General features: G+C 37.9%; 1 protein-coding gene across 5 annotated transcripts in view; it reads left to right on the top strand.

Annotated features, from left to right (window-relative positions):
- PHKB (phosphorylase kinase regulatory subunit beta) overlaps window positions 1-22,130 on the top strand; it is a 246,409-nt gene that overhangs the window by 23,519 nt on the left and 200,760 nt on the right. For all 5 annotated transcript variants that reach the window (XM_032157264.2, XM_032157259.2, XM_032157261.2 and 2 more), the window contains 3 exons: window positions 12,682-12,771; window positions 15,210-15,348; window positions 18,405-18,504. In XM_032157264.2, the coding sequence (XP_032013155.1) occupies window positions 12,682-12,771; window positions 15,210-15,348; window positions 18,405-18,504 (329 nt within the window). The remainder of the gene's footprint in view (window positions 1-12,681; window positions 12,772-15,209; window positions 15,349-18,404; window positions 18,505-22,130) is intronic.

Below are 22,130 nucleotides of genomic sequence, written 5' to 3'. Positions count from 1 at the left end.
TTAAAGTACTTAGTTGTCTATATGTGCATGTATATTTCAAACGTTATACATATATAGTTATTGTTGCTTAGCTTTGCAACACCTAGGATCATGCTAAACATCTTTTCTTCTGTAACATTACTTTTCCACACTGTATTTAGTCTTTCATAATACATATAGAACTACCTTATTCCTTAAACTGTCTTAAGATACTTCATTGAATGAAGGTGTCATAATTTATTTATTTATTCCTCTATTGAGAGCACATTTATTCCATAATATTTTAAATTTCCGTGTATAGTGGAACTGTGCAGAAAATAAATCATGGTTTAAGTTTTGTTTCTTTTGTTCTCAAGGAGATATCAGTCATCTTGAAGATGCTCACAGTGCTGAATCTATGTATAGTATATTCAAATCTTTTTAACTATAGAAGTTAAGATGCATCCATTCTAAAGTGAGGAAGACAAATTTTCCAACTTGTCTAATCATGGAAATCTTGCTCAGGAGGTGGAACTATATTATTAAATCAGAGAATGTGGATGGGACAGTAGCAGGAGATAGGGTAGGCTATGAGAATAAATTTGTGAACTGGTCATCAAAAGTTTCCTGAAACACTGCTTCTAGGTCAGGACTTCATACATAGCAGGGCAACTCCCTCACTGCTTTCTTTGGTTGGTTCGTATTTATTTATCTAGAGATAAGGTCTCACTCTGTCACCAGGCTGGAGTGCAGGTGCGTGATCTTTGCTCACTGCAACCTCTGCCTCCTGGGCTCAAGCTATCCTCCCACCTCAGCCTCCTGAGTAGCTAGGACTACAGGCGTGTACCAGCACACCTGGCTGATTTAAAAATTTTTTTGTACAGATGGGGTTTCGCCATGTTGCCAAGGCTGATCTGGAACTCCTGGGCTCAAATGATCCTCCTGCCTTGGCCTCCCAAAGTGCTGGGATTATAGGCGTGAGCCACTGTGCCTGGTACCTCACCACTTTCTGTTGAAAGTCAGTGGTTGACACAAGATTAAAAAAAAAAAATAGTAAAAAGAAAAAAAAAGTTTCCTGAAACATATTTTGTCAGCTTCTCTCCTTTTTCTTCCTTCCTACTAAACATTTACTGTCACCTACCATGTACTAGATATTGTTCCTGTAACTGATCGTCTTCCAATGTAGTACGGAAAATAACACATTAATCAAATGGTGAAAATAAAATGTATTGTGCTCACTTTTGATAAACAAGCAGTGATTAAGGTTGCAGAAGATCGAACAATTAACTGCTGTAGGAATTAAAGAAGGCCTCCCCATTTAAAGAAGCCCTCCGCTGATAATGTGGATCACTCAGTTCAGTTCATAAATATTTACCGAGAACCTCCTATGTGCCAGCATTAGAGATCCAAAGTTGAGAATGTATTGGATGACTTGTCCTTTCGCTAGTTTGTATCAGTGAAGGAGTAAATGGGAATTTTAAGAAGAAATTATTGCCTGAAGACGATGTAATTTAAATTTCAAAACTGCTTGAAAATATACTGTATCTTGTATAGATGAGTCATAGGACAAGCATATAGACTATTGTTCTATGGGAGTGCCTGCTGTCTCAGCAGCTCAAATATTAATGTCTTAATAATTTACTTAATAAGCCACAGATGTAGTTTGCTGATAGACCATATGTTCATATACAAGCCTCTTTCCTCTGCTCTCCCATGCCTACCCCGTCTGCAACCTTCCTGCCCTCCTCACCCTCTGTGTGCATGTATGAGTACCCGGAATATACAAATCTCATGGAACTATGGGACTCTTTGACCCTCTATGATAAAAGATCTTCGGATTATGCTTAGTTCTTGATTATCTTTTTGGGGAACATCTTAGCCAAGGGATTTGGATCATTCACTGCTTCTTTGTACATACTTCTAACTTCTGCAACACAGTCTTCAAAAATTGTACACCTCAGGCTTTCAGAGATTTATTCCTGATTCTGAAAAATTACTGCTCTTTACATGTCCCATAACTGGAAGATTATCTAATCACAATTAGCTAAGTCAGGAGAAGAATCTGAAGTTGGAAATTAGAACTGGTGAACCTGAAGTTGCTCAGTTCCCAAAATTAGAGAATCATTAATGAAACACAGATGGTAAACACTGACTGATTCCTTCCCTGGGGTAAGATTCTATTTTCACAGATTTGGTGTATTTTTCTACTAGAACCCAAAACCCAAAGAAATCTGGAAGTATGTTGTTTGTATAATATTTTTAACTTCCAGTTAAAAATCAGTATCCAGTAGGGAGTGCTGTATAAAATGTTTTTTAAATCAATATATTGCTTCAGGCAATGAGGATTTTTGCAGACATTAATGCAACTATCCATAAAGCTCTATTATCTAAGCTATTTGTAAACATCATATGCCTGTGATAAGTTTGAAATTGTGCCTTAAAATATCATGTCTGTGAGAAAACATACATTGGCCAAATGTTATATTATTAGGTACTAGAGTTTATATATATATATAAATTTTTTTTTCTTTCTTTCCACCTTTTATTTTAGGTTGAGGGAGTACATGTGCAGATTTGTTACATGGGTAAATTGTGTGTTGCAGCGGTTTGGTGTATAGATTATTTCATCACCCAGGTAATGAGCGTAGTACCCAATAGGTAGTTTTTCATTCTTCACCCTCCTCCTACCCTTCCACCCTCAAAGAGGCCTCCGTGTCTATTGTTCCCTTCTTTGTGTCCACAGGTATTCAGTGTTTAACTTCCACTTATAAACAAGCATTATGTGGTATTTAGTTATCTGTCTTTGCATTAATTTGCTTAGAATAACAGCCTCCAGCTCCATCCATGTTGCTACAAAGGACGTGATTCCATTTTTTTATGGCTGCATGGTATTTCATGGTATATAGGTACAACCTTTTGAGTGAATCCAATGTTGATAGGCTGCTGGGTTGAGTCCATGGCCCTGCTATTGTGAATAGTGCTGCAGTGAACATACACATGCATGTGTCTTTATGGTAGAATGATTTATATTGCTTTGAGTATATACTCAGTGATGGGACTTGGATCGAATGATAGTTCTCTTTTAAGTTCTTTGAGACATCTCCAAACTGTTTTCGACAGTGACTGAAATAATTTATATTCCCACCAGCAGTGTATAAACGTTCCCTTTTTTTCTGCAGCTTTGCTAGCATCTGTTATTTTTTTGACTTTTTAGTAATAGCCCCTCTCACTGGTGTGAGATGGTATCTCATTGTGGTTCTGAATTGCATTTCTCTAATAATTTGTAAGGTTCAGTATTTATTCATATGCTTTTTGGCTGCATGTATGTCTTCTTTGGAGAAGTGTCTGTTCATGTCCTTTGCCCATTTTTTAATAGGGTTGTTCAGTTTTTGCTTATTAATTTGTTTAAATTGCTTATAGATTCTGGATATTAGACCTTTGTTGGATGCACAGTTTGCAAATATTTTTTCCCATTCTCTAGATTGCCATTTGCTCTACTGGTAGTTTCTTTTGCTGTGCAGAAGCTCTTTAGTTTAATTAGGTTCCAATTGTCAATTTTTGTTTTTGTTTTTGTTGCAATTGCATTTGGATTCTTTGTTATAAATCTTTGCCATGGCCTATATCCAGAATGGTATTTCCTAACTTTTCTTCTAGGGTTTTTATGGTTTTAGGTTTTACATTTAAGTCTTTAATCCACTATGAGCTGATTTTTTATACATGGTGAAAGAAAGGGATCCAGTTTCAGTCTTCTGCATGTGACTAGCCAATTATCCCAGTACCATTTATTAAATAGGGAGTCATTTCCCCAATGCTTGTTTTCTTCAATGTTGTCAAAGATCAGGTGGTTGTAGGAGTGCAGCTTTATTTCTGGTTTCTCTAGCCTGTTCCATTGGTCTATGTGTCTGTTTTTATACCAGTACCATGCTGTTTTGGTTACCGTAGCTGCCTTGTGGTAGTGTGATGCCTCCAGCTTTGTTCTTTTCTTAGGATTGCTTTGGCTATTGGCTCTCTTTTGGTTCCATATGAATTAAAAAAATTTTTTTTTCTAATTCTGTGTAAAATGTCATTGGTAGTTTGATAGGAGTATCATTGAATTTGTAAATTGCTTTGAGTAGTATGGCTGTTTTTTTATTTGTATTTGTTTGAGATGGAGTCTCGCTCTGCCGCCCAGGCTGGAGTGCAGTGGCGCAATCTTCGCTCACTGCGACCTCCACCTCCCGGGTTCAAGTGATTCTCCTGCCTCAGCCTCCCAAGTAGCTGGGACTACAGGTGTGTGCCACCACGCCTGGCTAATTTTTTGTATTTTTAGTAGAGATGGGGTTTCACCATGTTAGCCAAGATGGTCTCGATCTCCTGACCTCATGAGGAGAACTCCAATGAGTTTAGAATTTAATGACAAATGTATGATATGTTTTGAAACATAATTTCTCTTCCTCTAGTACTCATTTTTGCTAAAAAACAAAACGAAACAAATAATGATAGGACTGAGTTGTTTGCAACATAGACTTTAGTCTTATACTTGTCCTGACTATTTGCATAAAGTACAGCAAGAATAACTATTTCTACTTAGGCTTTTTTGATTGGTTTTGATGGAACTCTGTTCCACAAGGAATCTCAGATAAGACCTTTTAAAGCTGAGCCCAGCCATGGGTTTGTATCCTCAAATACCCTGTAAGTTGGGTAACCCTCTCTTCTTAAGGTCCCAAGATAAACTTGGAGTTCGTAGGCCTGTTAGAAAGTGACATTCTTTACTGACCACAGGTCAGGAGCACTGTCTAAGAACTGCATAGGCAATGGTATGAAGCCAGTTTTTACCATGGGGCTTTTATTAGCTATGCAAGTTGAGCTTGACTCTTTAAAGGGAAGCATGCCCTTCCAGTGAAATCTTGGTAAAACAATTGTGTCCTGCTGCAAAAGAAAAATGGATTCTTATTGCACTGATGCAAACAACTATATTGCCATAAGTTAAGAATACTCACAGATAGTTTCCAAGTTCGCGAGGAATCAGGCAGAGAGAAACATGCTCCAAATTTTGTTCACAGGAATATACCTTACTCAATTATTAAAGGCTGTAAATAGTTTAAAATAAGTTTCCTTCACACTGAAAAACAAAACCAGGATCAGCAGTATTTCAAGCAAAAGTAAAAAATAATTGCTTCAGCTTTCTGAGTTCAGTCCATTTAGTTCTTGATTTCTTGATATTCATGAACATTTCAGCTCTTCATGAGTCCTGTACATTTTTTCTTTATTCCAATGTTACAATCTACAAAGTTATCAGAAACCTGTATTTGAGGGCACCTGTCAAAAGTTCCGTCACTTACTATAAACCATCTTTTGAAAAGAATTAAAAGAAGACAGCAATTATCTGTGAATAGCAAAATATCCAGGGTAGTTACAGTTAGAAACATAATTGACAAAGAAGTTTGGTGATCTCTGTGGTTTATAATAGCTTAACCTTATGTTTGCTAACATATACTTAGACATTAGAATTTTAGAAATTCCATACAGTTTTGGAACAAATATTAGCATTATTCACCAAAATATAACCTAAAGAAGATTGAACATCATTTTGGCAATCCCATGTAACTAAAGATGTCAAATGATCCTGTTTACCTCTTTTCTGGAGGTTCCAGGGGCCTGCCTTCCAAAAGCCAGGTGTCAGGAAAGGCAAGTTTGAGGCTCAAGTTTGATTTTGGGAAGCCTGTTAAATATGTTAGAGGATTAAAACACTTGATGTTATGAAATTGATTTCCAGATTACCATAAATTATTTGACTCAGAAATTTTAACGAAGCAAAAATCTTTTATAACCCTTTCCAAATTTTGCCAAGAGTACCCTGTTGTGCTTTCATTCCAATGCTCAACCCACAGAGAAACCACATAATAACCCCCGGAACCTAGTCAGCATGTTCACACAGAAAGCCTCTTCTGCAAGAATCATTTCCACGATCCTTCCGCCGCTTGTTTGAACCTTCAGCTTTACCTTATGTAATTCAAAACAATTCTTTTTTTTTTTTTTTTGAGACGGAGTCTCACTCTGTCGCCTAGGCTGGAGTGCAGTGGCGCGATCTCGGCTCACTGCAAGCTCTGCCTGCCGGGTTCACGCCATTCTCCTGCCTCAGCCTCTCGAGTAGCTGGGACTACAGGAGCCCACCACCACGCCCGGCTAATTTTTTGTATTTTTAGTAGAGACAGAGTTTCACTGTGTTAGCCAGGATGGTCTTGGTCTCCTGACCTCGTGATCTGCCTGCCTCTGCCTCCCAAAGTGCTGGGATTACAGGCGTGAGCCACCGTGCTCGGCCTCAAAACAATTCTTTAACCCTAGTCAATACTTTACATTTTCCTATCTTCTAATAATCTTTCATTAAAAACACGTTTTATTGTTCTTATAGCATGTAAATCTATTTCCAGTAGTTTCAATTATGTGTTTTAATGGTACCTCCTAGCAATTTGAACTTTAATGTAAATCCTGGCAAGTTGTTTTAATTGTGTGCCAGATACAGCCAGCATAATTGACTCCTTCCAGCATAATTAAGGGTGTGGTTAATTCTATATGTCTATAAGGGGACAGACATATAGTCCTATATGTCTGTAAGGAACTATATGTCCCTTACAGACATATAGAACTATGCCTGTATGTCAATTGCCTTACCAGTTGTGGAGCAAGCAAGTCAAATAGTTCTTAAAGCCCAAAAGGCAGTTTGTAACCTTAAAACATTTAGTGAGCCTAGTATCTAATTGCATAATTTAGTCCTTCTATTTACATTTTCGTGACATCTGCATTTTACTAATAATTTTAAGGCTGTTGTTATTTCTCAAAGATTAAAGTCACGTGAACTAAAAGGTACCATAGCTTTTATCTTCCCTTTAAAAAATATTTCATCAAGCACTTTTCTTCCTTTAGGCCAATTACTTAGAGGTCTTTTTATAGACATCACACTCAACACATATATAGCTACACAGACAGGCAGACAGAAGAAGATTCAGTAGTTGCAAGACCTTTCATTTGCCAGTCTTTATGTTTCTCTCATAATGTGAACTAATTTCTGATACTCCCAAAAGTCAAAAATGCCAGATAACACAATGCAAAACAGAACAGAACCCTAAATTCTGAGAGGGATTTATCTACTTCCAGTTCCTGGGGTTTCATGAGGAAAACAGAGGTTTTTTGCAAAATGGGATATCTGGCGCCCCGTGTTTTTCCCAAGGAGTCCCAGGCTGTTGGAGCTTGAATATCTGCTTTTAATTAAACTGACTTTTAGCCATAGCACTCTTTAATAAGGTCCTTTTAAAATTTCTTAATACCTGACTTTAGCCAGGCCAAACGGCTGATATTTCTGGCTTTCAAACTTTACTAAAGGCTCAGAGAAAGGAAAATCCAAGGCAGTTTGTGGAGGGGCAGGGAATCAAAAAATGGCAAAGGTCATGCAGATATCAAACTAGAAAGAACTCATTTCCTAAGGCCGGATTGAACTCCTGGCTGCCATTGTAAAATGGTGAGGCTAGAACAAAACATTGCCACGTGTTTGCAGGCCTTGCTCCCAAGGACGTAAAACAAGATGGAGGCCTGCCGCAAAGTTTGCTATGGAAAGATGCACAAAGTACACTAGATTGGCTACAGATTAAGACCAGCCTCACAAATCCTTTTTCACAATTAAAACTCTGTTGAGAATATAAACAGTGATCCTTATCATTCCTAGCCTAGTTAAAATGTCTTCTAAAAGGAAAAAAAAAAGCTAATTTAAAAGTCAACTCCTGATCTGGTGGAGAAAAGGAAAGAAAAAACTAATTTAAAATGCCTAAAGAGGAACCTCTTATTTTTATGCAAATGGATTCCTCCACCAGTGAGAAAGACCTCATTACTGTTCAAGGGAATGGGACCTCCTGGCTGGGGGAGCAGAAGGCTCTATGGATGCATGGCGGGGAGAGCTGCCTGCTGTTGGGCACCCTTGGTTCATGCACCCCAGCCTTGGCAGGGAGGGGAGGATGGCGGGAGCCACTGCTCGCCCTTCTGTCACAAAAAAGAAAGGAAAATGCCATGGAGACTGAGGCTGACTTTCTCAAAACCTGGGAGTGATGGGGGCCGGGTCATGGTTTCCCCTACCCTCAGAAGTCTGAAGATGAAAAGGCTTAAATATGAGATAAAAATAGATTTGGTTTGCATCTCACTCACCTTTTCTTAAGCCCCACGTTGGGTGCTAAACTGTTGTAGGACTTTCTCCTTAGTTCACCTAAAAATGGGGTCCTTGTCACACAACCATGAGAGATTAGGCTTGCAGGCACTTTAAAGGGCAAGAAAAATTTATCGGGCAAAAAGGAAAACAAAGGGAAACAGACAGTCTCAGCAAAGTGAAAGTCCTGCTAGCTGGCTTCCGCCTCATAGATTGAATCCTAGGTACCACCCTGGAACAGGGGAGATCAGGCATCTCCCTCTGGCAAACAGTGCGCACTTCCCGAGGCTCCACCCCATTGCACATTCCTTCCAATGTGCAGGCCAGTTGGAAGTTCTCTGGGGACCTCTTTATACTTGCTGTCTCATTCCTGAAATGAGGCCAGTACACCAGGAGCAGGAGGGGGGAAGGGAAGAGCAGTTAAAATAAAGAATAAACAGAAAGAGGAAGAGGAACAATTTCGGCAGCATTTTTCATTTTAAAAGTCACTTTATAAAATTTTACATTTTCCTTTTGCAAAGAAGTAACTTTGTCAGAACCTCTTTTAGAAGCTTCTAAGTTTATCGTTGAAAATAGCTCTCCTAGTTATTTTATTTTAGAGCTAGCTTTTTAAAATTGAGAGTACAGATAAACTAGTTGAGGTATTTTAAAAGTACACTATTTCGACCATTGTAATTTGGGGTCATCTTTAGTTACGTGTGACCAGTTTTCTAAATATTAGCATGAAGAGGCACCATAAGCATTAAATATAAATCCAGCTGGTGTTTCTAAAGGTGGGTCACCCTTTAAGGACAAAGTCTAGGTTTTAGAGATAGTTGTCCATAATTTTCGTTTTCCTTCCTGAATGACCAGAAACCTAGTGGGACTCATGAGAGCCTTTTATTATTTTGGTCACTCAAGAACGTTTTAGATTTGTCAATTGAACCAAGCTTCAGAATTTAACCAGTTTTTAAAATTACATGTTTTTCACTTAAGCCTCAAAGATTCACTTCCTCTTATCAAAGACCAAAGTTTAAACTATAGAAAAGGTTGAAAAACTCCAACTAGTAGTTCAAAATAAAACCTTAACTTCAGAGAAAAATGAAAGTCACAAATCCGAGGTCAACAGATCTCTAGAGAATAACAAATGAAACTCTTACCTTTTATAAAGCTTCACTTCCAACCTCAACTAGTTAAGAATATGTACAAATTGAATAAAGTCTTAATCCTCAATCAAGCCAGGAGGATTCAGATCCCAACAGGGGCCTTAGCAGAGATTCCTGCTGACTTTGGTAAGGTTGGGTGAAGGAGGACTTATCGCATTGGTACCAGGGTGCCGATTGCTGGTAAAGTGGTGGGGCTCTCTGGAGGTCCACTTCCGATCTCATCTAGGGTGCCAAAATGTTAACCTTAAATAACTAGATTCCGAAAATGTGATTCATTATAGAGTTTATTCAAGCCTAAATATATGTGGAAGCATAGATAGAAGCTGCCCTGAATATATCTTCTGATTAGCATCAGTTACAGGTGGATTTTAAAGGAAAGAGGCAGCTTCTAAGCTGTGTTTCCAATAACATATTAATATAACAAAAACTATTGATTAGCTATATATTGTTCTTTGTATCACAAATTCCAGGAACTGGAAGATAATGGGTAAGGCAGCTAGTCAGGAACAAAAATGCCTGTAAACATGGCCCTTGGGTGTGGGTGCATAGGAAGGAAAGTGTGATTGAAGTCCCATACTCTTGTCTTCCTGAGCCTGATAAGTTTTGCATACCTCACCTAGCTCAGTCTGCTCTGAGCTATTTTTCTCCTATCACTGATAAGTTTTATTTTGCTTGGTGGTGTTTGCATATAGACGTAAGTCGAATGGGAAAAGCATGGAAAAGAAAAATTAACATTTTACAATTTCATTTCAATTGGAACTCTAATTATTTAGTAGAATTTTCTGTTATTTTGTAGCTCTTTAATTTGCTTTGGAGGTTCATGCTCTATTAATTGCTCTCTCCATTTTTACTGGCATTGATGCTTTCCAGATGTCCTATTTTTGTTTAAAATGTTAACATTGATTACTTTTCCTTTGACTTAGATTTGTAGTATTGTTTACCATAAATTGTGCAGAACATCCTTGTTTAATTTTATGTAGTTACTTTAGAAACAATACAATGATGATCACTAAAATAATAACATTTATCTAACCAAGCTGTTCTTGACTTATCATGGGCATTCTTTGAATGTATAATTTAGATGATTTTAGTTTTACCCTTTTCTGCTATGCTTTGAACATCTTCTATTTTTCCTCTTACTGAATACTTATTTTCTTGAGAGGTCTTATTTTCCTTTTGTTTATTTATTGTTGCCTCTAATAAAACTCCTTTTTTTTTTAAGAAAAATTAGATGACAGAATCACTATAGTCCCTTTGTTTTTAAATATCCTAGCACTTTTAAAAATAAATATTTTTAAATCTAAAATCTTGGTATAAATATCATTAAAACAATCTCTCAAAATCAATTCACCTACCATTGTAATGCAGGTTGATTTCAGTTTGCATATTCTATATCCATATGCTCATGTATCATTTAATTGTAATGGAATTATATACTTAACTCTTGGTGATTTATTTTTTGTATGTAAAGCAAAATACTACCTCTACTAATAGAGATCTAAATAAAAACAGAAATGTTACCCACAATTCTTCCACCTCAGCAAGGGTGTCCCCTTTAATTTTTATATATACTTATGCACAATTTATAAATTATGATTATTTGTACCTTTTATTTTCTTTCATAGTGAATGAGCTTCACTGGGAGTGTATAGACTCCTAGAGCTTATTACCTTATGCTCTAGCAGTGGCATATTACTGCTTTCTGATTGCCAGGCTACCCATATACTTATACCTGCCTGGAGCTAGTTGAATATAGGAAGGCAAGGGCATGACTGAAGGGGTGGCTGGGTCCTTTCCTTTGAAGCAGGAAAGGAGTAATGATGCTCTGTCTGTTGATAGATCTCTCCATTCCTCACTATGGACCCATTCCTGTTGGTGCCATTGTGAATACTCTTGTAAGAAAATCTTCTTTTCACTCAGAGCAAGTCTTATCTATAAATTACCTATCTTTTCAGCAGAAGATAATGAGACTGTTGCCTGAATGTATAGGCCCTTTCTTTACGTTCTTCTTAATGTTACTATCTGCCTAAACATAAAGGCTTCCCAAAACCTTGGCTTTAAACTAGGATGTTGGACATAGCAATTTTATGAGCATAATTTAATTTTCTTTAAAAACAGAATCTTAATCCGTGCCAATGTGATTTCTGCCACTAGGTAAATTATAGGTTCATTTTTGTGCTATGTTCTTAGACTATATGGTATACATTACCTGAATCCAGAGATGGATTAATTGTGACCTTGAGTTGTTTATAATTTCTGAGTGCTTTTAACAAGAATGAGAGACAGTACTTAGTCCATCTTTTCAACAAAAGATAATGAGACTGTTGCCTGAATGTATAGGCTCTTTCTTTACTTTCTTCTTAATGTTACTATCTGCCTAAACATAAAGGCTTCCCAAAACCTTGGCTTTAAACTAGCGTGTTAGACATAGCAATTTTATGAGTATAAAGGCTTTAATTTTCTTTAAAAACAGAATCTTAATCTGTGCCAATGTGATTTCCCCAACTAGGTAAATTATAGGTTCATTTCTGTGCTATGTTCTTAGGCTGTATGGTATACATTACCTGAATCCAGAGGTGGATTAATTGTCACCTTGAGATGTTTATAATTTCTGAGTGCTTTTAACAAGAATGAGAGACAGTACATAGTCTGATGGCTGAAGGTTCAGATGTCTGTCTTTCAGTTAGCAGTTGAGAAAGTGCACTAGTCAAGTGAACAATTTTCTATATCCATTTTGTGTCAAATCATCATGATTATTGTGTATTTTGTAGCTTTTGAGCAGCTGATTGTGCTAACACCTTTGAGTAGTTTTCAAGGTTGAGAAGTAGAAATGATCTGCTTATAGTCCAGATAATAAGGCAAGAATATCATCTCCCTGGGAGAAAGTAGAGGATTAGGAATTTCAGCATGAAACCTAGCTGAACATTCGTGGAGTGGATGGCTTTGGAGTATGTGAATATTATCTTCTTTCCTTGAGGGTTTGGGGGTACGATCATTTGAGAAAAAATTGTGTAATGAAACATTAGCATAAGGAATTAAGTTTGGATTTATGGTCACATAATTAGACATATTTCTTAATAACTAGAATATGTTGACAAATGACTGCCACATGAGTATTAGTGACACTTAGTTGTTTGGACCATATACACGTCAGTTAGTTAGATTGAGTGCTGGAGGTAAGGGTGGGAATATCCCATGACATTTCAAGTTCTTCTGTATTTATTTTCAAAGGTACTTTATTCTGCCTCTTGTTCCCCCAGCAAGAAGGTTTACAAATAGTAAAGTATGGTACTTCACGTAAAATAATGGAAGTTAGATTAAGCACTGCTTCTTCATTTGTTTAGAGTTTTTCTTTGTTTATCTTTGTGAAAATGACTGAATTTGATGGGTTTTTATTTTTTCTTTTAGGCTCAGTTTATGAACCTCTTAAAAGCATTAATCTTCCAAGACCTGATAATGAAACTCTCTGGGATAAGTTGGACCATTATTACAGAATTGGTGAGCAAAACCTGAGGAAAACGTTTCCTTAGGTATCTGCGATTAGTATTCCCCTTGCCCTAGTTAAATCATGTACGTTATGTGGATGATATTGTTCTGTCATTGGGATGTTGGGGTACTTTCAGTGCTTAAGTAGCTGTCTATTCCAATTGTATGTCGATACCAGGACTATAAAAGGAATCTGGCAGATCATATCTGGCCCTTGAATAATTTTAAAACTGTCACCAATATCTTCTGTGTTTTTTTTTAAATCTTCCTAAACATTACCAGATTTGAGACCTTGAGGATGTTTCTTGATTAATACACAAATATTTCACATAAGTATTAATTTTCTCATTTACCTAAACATGGTTCCCAGATAGTCCTAAACTTTTTATATCCATTTCTAATTCATTGAGATACAAGAGATAATCACAAGTTAGTATTATTAATATCAGGGCCCTGGTGTTTTCTTTGTTTTATTTTGTTTTTCCAGGACCAGCCTTGCAAATTTTGTTTTTCAATGTGAGTAAGCAACTTTCAGATATGTGTATAAGGGCCTCCTCTTTGTTTGTCAGACCATATATTAGAATGCATATTAATCTTTTTGTCAGTTTACATTTTATGCCATTTACTTGTACTAGGATGGCAGAAAACATAAAATTTGATTTCTCTCCCCCTAAGATGATGGATTTTTTTGTCTATTTCAACTTCATATAAAACTTCAATCTTATTTTCGTCAAGATTCTTACTTGCATTAAGTTGCCCATTTTATTATCTTTTTGGCAATAACTAGCTAAAGAGAACTAACTATATTTTTTTATGTCAATTGTGTATTTTGGACTCTTAGGACTAATTTTTTACACTGGGAAAAATAATAAATACCCTGGTTTTCTGAAAGAAATGATTATGATAAGATCAATTTAGAGGCCAAGCACGGTGGCTCATGCCTGTTATCCCAGCACTTTGGGAGGCTGAGGCGGGTGGATCACAAGGTCAGGAGTTTGAGACCAGCCTGACCAACATGGAGAAACCTTGTCTCTACTAAAAATACAAAAATCAGCCATGTGTGGTTGTGCACTCCTGTAATCCTAGCTCCTCAGGAGGCTGAGGCAGGAGAATCACCTGTACCCGGGAGGTGGAGGTTGCAGTGAGCTAAGATTGCGCCACCACACTCCAGCCTGGGTGACAGAGCAAGACTCCATCTCAAAAAAAAAAAAAAGATAAATTTAGTCTGAGAAAAACAAAAAGAAATTTTAATGCTTTAATCTCTGTGACAGAACAGAATGTTTTCAACCTTTGAAAGACTATCCTAAAAAGTAGATAACATGGCTGGGTGTGATCTGTCGTGCCTGTAATCCTAGCCCTTTGGGAGACCAGAATGGGAGGATTGCTTGAACCCAAGAGTCCGAGACCAGCCTGGGTAACATAACAAGCCCTCCATCTCTACAAAAAGTTTAAAAATTAGCCTGGCATGGTGGCGATTGCCTGTAGACCCAGCTACTCGGGAGTCTAAGTTGGGAGGATCACTGAAGCCCAGGGGTTAGAGGCTGCAGTGATCTTATGATCATGCAACTGCATTCCAGCCTGGATTATAGAGCGAGACCCTGTCTCAAAACAAAAGGGTAGTTGCCAATCTAGATAAGGTTAATGTAATGCACTTTAGGAAAAGCATTACCCATCCATTTATAGTTAGATAGCAATAAAATAGCTTTTAGTAAATGTAATTTTAGTGTGTTTTCCTATTTTAGAGCTCATTTATAAAAGATAATAAAACATTAATTTCAGACTTATTTAAGTAAAATGTTCATAAAAAATTATTTACTTGCTGCTGTGTTCATGTTATATATGGATGGAATTCAGTTTTAAAATGTTAAACATTTTCCTAACCTGTACAATAAAGTAAAATGAATACTGTACACTCCTCTGAAGACCAGGCACAATTTAGTCATCAGTGAAACACAGGTTGTTCTGTGATCTTCCCCTCACCCTTCCTACATTGTTGATCATTTACTGTAGCAGTTGAGGTGGCTTTGTGATTTACTAAATGTATGCTACTCTTTCTTGTGCATTTGCTTTAAGTTTACCTATTGAACTGATTTTTAAAAAATATTATACTTTGTCTTTTGCTTGATCTCTTTTTCCCTCTGTACCTGATGCTGTCCTGATAAGATTTCTAACACACGTTGACATTACCAGAGATGTGCTAAAGGCTTTTTAAGTCCTAATTAGCTGAGTCCTTTCCTAAAAACTGGAAAGATTTCTTTATGTAGGATGGATTCCCACTAAGGCTGGAGTGACATGAAGTTGTTTCCACATCTTCAGAAGTATTGTACTATAGCAAGTTTAGAAACAAAATTGTCAGAAGTGGGATGAGGAAACCAAAGAAGATTAAAACATTTAGCCCAAGGACAGTCGCTGGCTGTCCAGTTCATTGTTTGTCTTGTCCTCAATTGTAGTCAAGTCAACATTGCTGCTGTATCAAAGTCCAACTACGGGTCTCTTTCCCACTAAAACATGCGGTGGTGACCAGAAGGCCAAGATCCAGGACAGCCTATACTGCGCTGCTGGGGCCTGGGCTTTGGCTCTTGCATACAGGTGAGCTGGTGTGTGTTCTCCTAGTAACTTTGAGAGTGGATAATAGGGTTTTGTAGGACCAAGACTAATAAAGCCACTATCTTTTGGCTCTGCTGCTGACTCACTGTGCGACCTATGACTGTTCACATCCCTTTTTAGGCCTCTAAACCTTTTCATTTTCTTTTTCTTTTTTTTTTTTTTTTATTGAGATGAGGTTACCCAGGCTGCAGTGCAGTGGCATGACCTTGGCTCACTACAACCTCTGCACCCTGGGTTCAAGCAATTCTTCTGCCTCAGCCTCCCTAGTAGCTGGGATTACAGGCATGCACTACCACGCTTGGCTAGTTTTTGTATTTTTGATAGAGATGGGGTTTCTGTTGGCCAGGCTGGTCTCGAAATCCTGACCTCAAGTGATCTGCCAGCCACGGCCTTCCAAAGTGCTGGGATTACAGGTGTGAACCACCATGCCCGGCCTAAACCATTTCATTTTTCTAAGAGCTTATATCAGACCAGTTCTAAGATTTTATGACTTTGTGACCAAAACTTTTTGTCTCTAGGTTTGTAAATCACCATTTTTAGTCATTGGTAGAATGAACTACCTACCCACTCTCGTTGTGTTGATTGGTTTCAATCATGGAGAGAACTGATGATGACTAAATTTTGCAGATAATAAAATTAGAGCCCCCAAGTACTTAACAAATTTGTTCAAAATGATGCAACTCATTAATGATAGAGCCAGGGTCAGAATTCTTTTCCCCTACCCAGTTTCTGGTTTTATCACTGCTCTTCAGCGAAGTATCTCTTATTAAGTCTGGTTGTAAGTGAAATAATAGTATAAAGTAAAAAAAAAAAAAGGAGTAGTTTGACAATACAAAATTTCTCCTTTATTTATTTCATTATATGTAGAAAGCACTGAATGTGGATGCTAACACATAGTTGTAATACATTTTAACCATAATTAAGATCAGTAAGATTAACTTTCTGAATATTAATTTTCTGAAAGTGATCCATAGTTATGTTTCTGATTTAAAAATTGTATCTTCCACATGAACACAATTTATCTCTTTGAAATTACTGATGTGTTGGATTTTAAAAAGAAAATCAAACACTGAGATAATATGCAGTAGTCTTCTTTAGCACACTTGAATGCTGACATCACTAAAAGCATTTCCTTACATATTCTAGGTAAGGACAATATGGCTTTATTAAATGTAAAACTGGTACTGATCTTAGGAGTACAGGGAGTATCAGTAGCACCTTCACCAAATGGTGAAGCCAATAATGAGACAGACTGATGTTAATTGCCGTTCCTGATTTGACACAATGGGAAATACACCTTGTGCTAACATCTTACCAAGTTATCTAACATGAGTCTACATATGAACAAAAAATTGGACAAAGCTGAATTGTGGCTGTTTATAAGACAACTTGCCTGGACTCTTTAAAAATGTCAGTATTACAGATGACTAGGAAATAGGTATGAGGATGGCTAGATTAAAAGAGACTAAAGAAATACAACAGCCAAATGCAATACATGATCCTTAATTGGATCATGCATTTAAAAATACTGTAAAGTACGTTTTTGGGGCACTTCAATATTTGAGCCAAGATTATGTATTAGATCATATAGTATCAGTATTAAATTTCTTAGGCATAATAATGGTATTATGGTTATGTAGGCAAATCTCCTTGTTTTCTAGAGATACTTCTGAAGTGTGTAGGAGTGAAGGGTCATGATGTTCGTAGCTTACTTTCAAACAGTGAAGAAAATATTATAGAGAACGCAAGCTAATGTTAAAATGGTGAATCTAAGTGACAACCAAAAGGCTTATTCATGATAGCATCCTTTTAACTTTTTTGTAGATTTGAAATTTTCTAAATAAAATGTTTACAGGAAAATTGCTTTAACAAATACAAGAGTACAGGTAGCATATGGACAAAAGTCAGATATTAACCTTCTCCCAGAATGCTTCTAACATCAGATAGAGGCTTTAAAGTCCTTATTTTGCAGGCACACTATCTATGTAGAATATGCCTCTATTAAAACACTTGTGTCTGACCTCAATGGGAAAAGTACTGTATAGATGCAAATTCATGCCAGCATGAAAAAGAAGGAATGATGTGCTAATGATGAATAACTTACTTTTTACTGACATTCACCATACTATGTCAAAATAATAATCATTCTTCTCAATAGTGAATGGTATATGCGATCTGTGACTTAACTGGGAGGTAATTATAGTATACTTTTTAAGGAGAGAAGTGATACTTTTTAATCATGTGAGAATGATTACCAGATATTTTTAGTTAAGATTAAGTGAAACAATGAATAAATCACTTTTATTTTTTAGTAGTGGGCGACTCTCATCCACCTTTGGAAAGTTACTGATCTATCATAAAAAGCAACTTGTGGACAGGAGGAACATCTTAACCTAGTTTTATAGTTAGATTTTAGCTGTTCTTTATTTTTAAAAGCAAGAGATGTAAAATTTGCTCAATTGATTTTAAATTAAAACCAAAGAATATAAAGCTTTATGCCAAAATACATCATGTATTATCCTGGATGTGTGTTTAGTTGAAGGCATCCTCGACTATGACTAAATGTGTGCTCTGACGGTACTGAACACACTGCAGAGCAAAGAAAGGCAGCACCTACCTTAACTTGTGGCTGCTACTTAAATCCAAGTGGCCATTGCATAACCTACAAGGATAGGTAATAAAAATTGGCTTTATTTCATAACAGTGAATTTAAAACAATCTGTTGGTGGATTTTTTTCCAATAGAAATACTCTTTAAAGTTTCAGCCAAATCACTGTAGAAATATTGTATACTATTTTTAAAAGAAGTTGGCTTACTTCCTTGAAAGAAGGAAAAATCTGCCTGAGTTTCATTATAGGATTTTTTTTCATTGCAGCATTTCTACTTTTGCTGGGAAAATGGAGTTTCACTGTGGCAGAATTGGTAGACGCCACCAGAACACAGGATTAGCCAGATAGTTAAATACTTAATTATCAAAAGCTCTGCTTCCTTTTCAAATGCATTTCCAATTTGTTTCATGAGTTATCTCTCTCACCCAGGCGCATTGATGATGACAAGGGAAGGACCCATGAGCTGGAGCACTCAGCTATAAAATGCATGAGAGGAATTCTCTACTGCTATATGCGTCAGGCCGATAAGGTAAAACACTGTGGTGTGGACGGGAATTCTCCCATCATTCTGAAGGATTAATTTAACTAGTATCGCAATGGCTTCTTCTGAAGAAGAATGTACTTTTCAAAGGGAAAGCCACATCCTAGGGCGGCCTAGATAGGTTAAAACAGCCTTTGCCATTCTAGCCCAGGGTTTGAAATCCTGAGATTGAAGGAACACCTTAAGCAAGAGGTGATTGAGAATTGTTATTTAGACTTGGATTTGTTTGTGTTTTGTATCTGGTGTTGCTTGATAAAGACCCAGTTTCTCAGGAACCTCACAATATCGATAATTCTAACCAATATTTTATTAAAGAATATCCTTGTCAGAATTACTTTTGGACATGTGAATTGCTCTGGCTTAAGTGAACTTTAGTTTAAAAATGTAACACTTCATTCATTTACATACAAAGAGGCTAGGAATTATAGGCTTAGAAAACAGCTTTACAGGCCGGGCGTGGTGGCTCACGCCTTTAATCTCAGCACTTTGGGAGGCTGAAGTGGGCAGATCACGAGGTCAAGAGATCGAGACCATTCTGGCCAACATGGTGAAACTCTGTCTCTACTAAAAATACAAAAATTAGCCGGGCGTGGTGGTGTGCACCTGTAGTCTCAGCTACTCAGGAGGCTGAGGCAGGAGAATCGCTTGAACCTGGGAGGCGAAGGTTGCAGTGAGCTGAGATGGTGCCAATGCACTCCAGCCTGGCGACAGAGCAAGTCTGTCTCAAAAAACTAAAAGAAAAAAAGAAAACAGCTTTACAGGTTTATGTGAAAATTAAAGAAAATAATATACATAACAACATTTAAAAAACTATAAAGCTCTGTACAAATATAATGGCTATTCCCTTACTTACCTACATCTCTATGATCCCAGGTCCTAATATAGTAAGTGCCCATATGTGTACATCAATACATATGGGTCCCTAAGACCACCCACAGGTTTGATGCTTCATTAGGAGGACTCACATGACTCAGCAGATAGTCATAGTTGTGGCTATGGTTTATTACATGGGAGGAGACAAAGCATAATCAGCAAAGGGTCAAGGTGCATGGAACACAGTCTGGAGGAAGCCAGATGCCAGCACCTAGGAGTCCTCCCCAGTGGGGTCACACAGATGCACTTCATTCCCCCAGCAACTGATTGTGACTAATTGTAACATGTGTAAAATGTCTATCAGGGAAGTTCCATAGAAGCTTGAGGTTTTTATTGCTCAAGGTTTTTATTAGTGGTTGGTCACGTGGGTGTCCTCTGTCTAGCACTCACCAAAGTTCCAGACATCCAGAAGGAAACCAGGTGTGTAGTATCAACCACATTGTTAATGTAAACACTTTAGGTTTACATTTAGGTTTAGCTACTCTTGTGAGGGAATAGTGGAAACCCTTTCATGATCTGAGTGTCCACATATCAGCCAAGGGGCAACCTTACAAACAGTTCTTTCTGAGGTTAGCAGTCTCAGGCCTACCATATTAACTCTTTCCGGGACAATCTGCATAAATGAATATACTGGTTTCCAGTCTGTTTCCAGCTGTGTGATGTTGGACAAATTATTTAATTTCCATGTGCCTCCGTTTTTTTCATCTGTTAAATAAGGATACTAGTAATACTGCCCTTACTAGGTTTTGTAAGGATTAAGAAATAACGCATGTGTGTGAGTCAGTGTTTTGCAGGAAAGCCGCCTTGGTGCAGTGAAGGTGAAGGCCAGCGCACTCGCTGGCTGAGATGGGATCCTGAGGCCTCTCCAGTCCCCTGAGGGCGCACCACTGGCCCATCTCACCCAGGGTGGCGCCCCAGAGGTGGAGCACCGGGGCACGTGTTAGGACTTGAAAGATGGTGAACTGTGCCTGGTCAGGGCAAAGCCGGAGGAAACTAGTGGAAGTCCCTAGCAGTCCTGACGTGTAAATCAATCAGTCATCCAACCTGGGTATAGGGATGAAAGACTGATGGAACCATCTAGTGGCTAGTTCCCTCCAAGGTTTCCCTCAGGATGGCTGGCACTCTTCCAAAACCCACCCCACGTGGTTTCATCTGTAAAGCGAATGATTGGAGGTTTTAGGACCCAAAGGATCTCCACCTACTCTCACCCTTTAGTTAGGTAAGAAGCCCGGCTTGCTGTCATGTGGAGCTGGGTGTGGAATATGAGTGCCTAGTGGGCCGCTTCTGGTAAGCAGACCTGGCTTTGCGGGATGAACCGAATGCCGGATTAAGGTGCCCAATGCCCGCACACTCATCAGACCCCAGAAAAGGTGTTGGTTGATACAGGTGGAGGGCGGCCACAGAAGTCAGAATGGGTGGGGGTGGGGAAGGGCAGAGAATGTATAGAGAACATGGTGTCTGCCCCCATACCACCCTGAACGCCCTATCTCGTCTGATCCCAGAAGCTAAGTAGGGTCAGGCCTGGTCAATACTTGGATGAGAGACAGCACATAGCACAAGGGCTGGTACCAGGTGAACATACAGTAAATATTTGTGTCGTTATCATTAGTAGTATCCCCTTTCCCTTCTAGACCCCATGTTTCAGATGCGTTTCCAACTTCTATATTTTAGCAGAGATGCACACAAGTAACTTTGCAGGCAGTTTTGATCACCTAATATTTTGTATATTTTTTTATCATACAAACATATTGTTTTAATTTGCACTTGAAAATAATAGGCCAGGCACGGTGCCTTACGCCTAAAATCGCAGCACTTTGAGAGGCCGAGACGGGTGGATCGCTTGAGGCAAGAGTTCGAGAGCAGCCTGGCCAACATGGTGAAACTCCGTCTCTACCAAAAATACAAAAATTAGCCGGATTTGGTGGTGTGCGTCCATAGTCCCAGCTGCTCAGGAGGCTGAGGCACAAGAATCACTTGAACCCGGGAGGGAGAGGTTGCAGTGAGCTGAGATCACTCCATTGCTTCCCAGCATGGGCAACAGAGGGGAAACTCTGTCTCAAAAAAAAAAAAAAAAAAAAAAAAATGAAAATAATAAGCTGGGCATGGTGGCTCACGCCTGTAATCCCAGCACTTTGGGAGGCTGAGGCAGGCAGGTAATGAGGTCAGGAGTTCGAGACCAGCCTGGGCAACAGAGTGAGACTCCGCCTCAAAAAAAAAAAAAAGAAAAAGAAAAGAAAGAAAAAATAATAATAAAAAGAGTGATAACAAATCTTCTTCAGGCCTGTAATTCAAGTCAAAATAAAGAAAAATCATTAATATTCTGCTACCAGAATATGGCAACAAGACAATGTTATAGAGAAAAAGTGTATTTATTCACAAGCTGATAATAGAGACATATGAAAAACCTTTAATTTGTCTACTGAGATTTAACAGTACAAATCAATATTGCAAAGGTTTTTCAGATGCTTGAAATAAAGTAGTATGTCACAGATTGACATACTGGAATTAAACTAGTATGTCATATGTTATGTTGAAATAATTGTGATTAAAGTTAATTTTTTCCTAAGTGTGAGATGTTATTGTTTATTTCATTTGTATCATTTCACGAATGCATAATGTCTTTATGAATTCAACTTTTCTCTCTAGGGCACATTGTGAAAATCAAAATCATGGCTTTCATGGGTTTGCCAAACAAGCTGACAAAGTAGAATTATCAGAAGTTAGTCTAATAATGTATTAGT

Source organism: Hylobates moloch, unplaced genomic scaffold (genome assembly GCF_009828535.3).
Source record: "Hylobates moloch isolate HMO894 unplaced genomic scaffold, HMol_V3 SCAFFOLD_6, whole genome shotgun sequence".
NCBI lineage: Eukaryota > Metazoa > Chordata > Mammalia > Primates > Hylobatidae > Hylobates > Hylobates moloch.
Note: the sequence above shows the minus strand (reverse complement) of the source record. Positions and strands in the feature narration are given on the sequence as shown.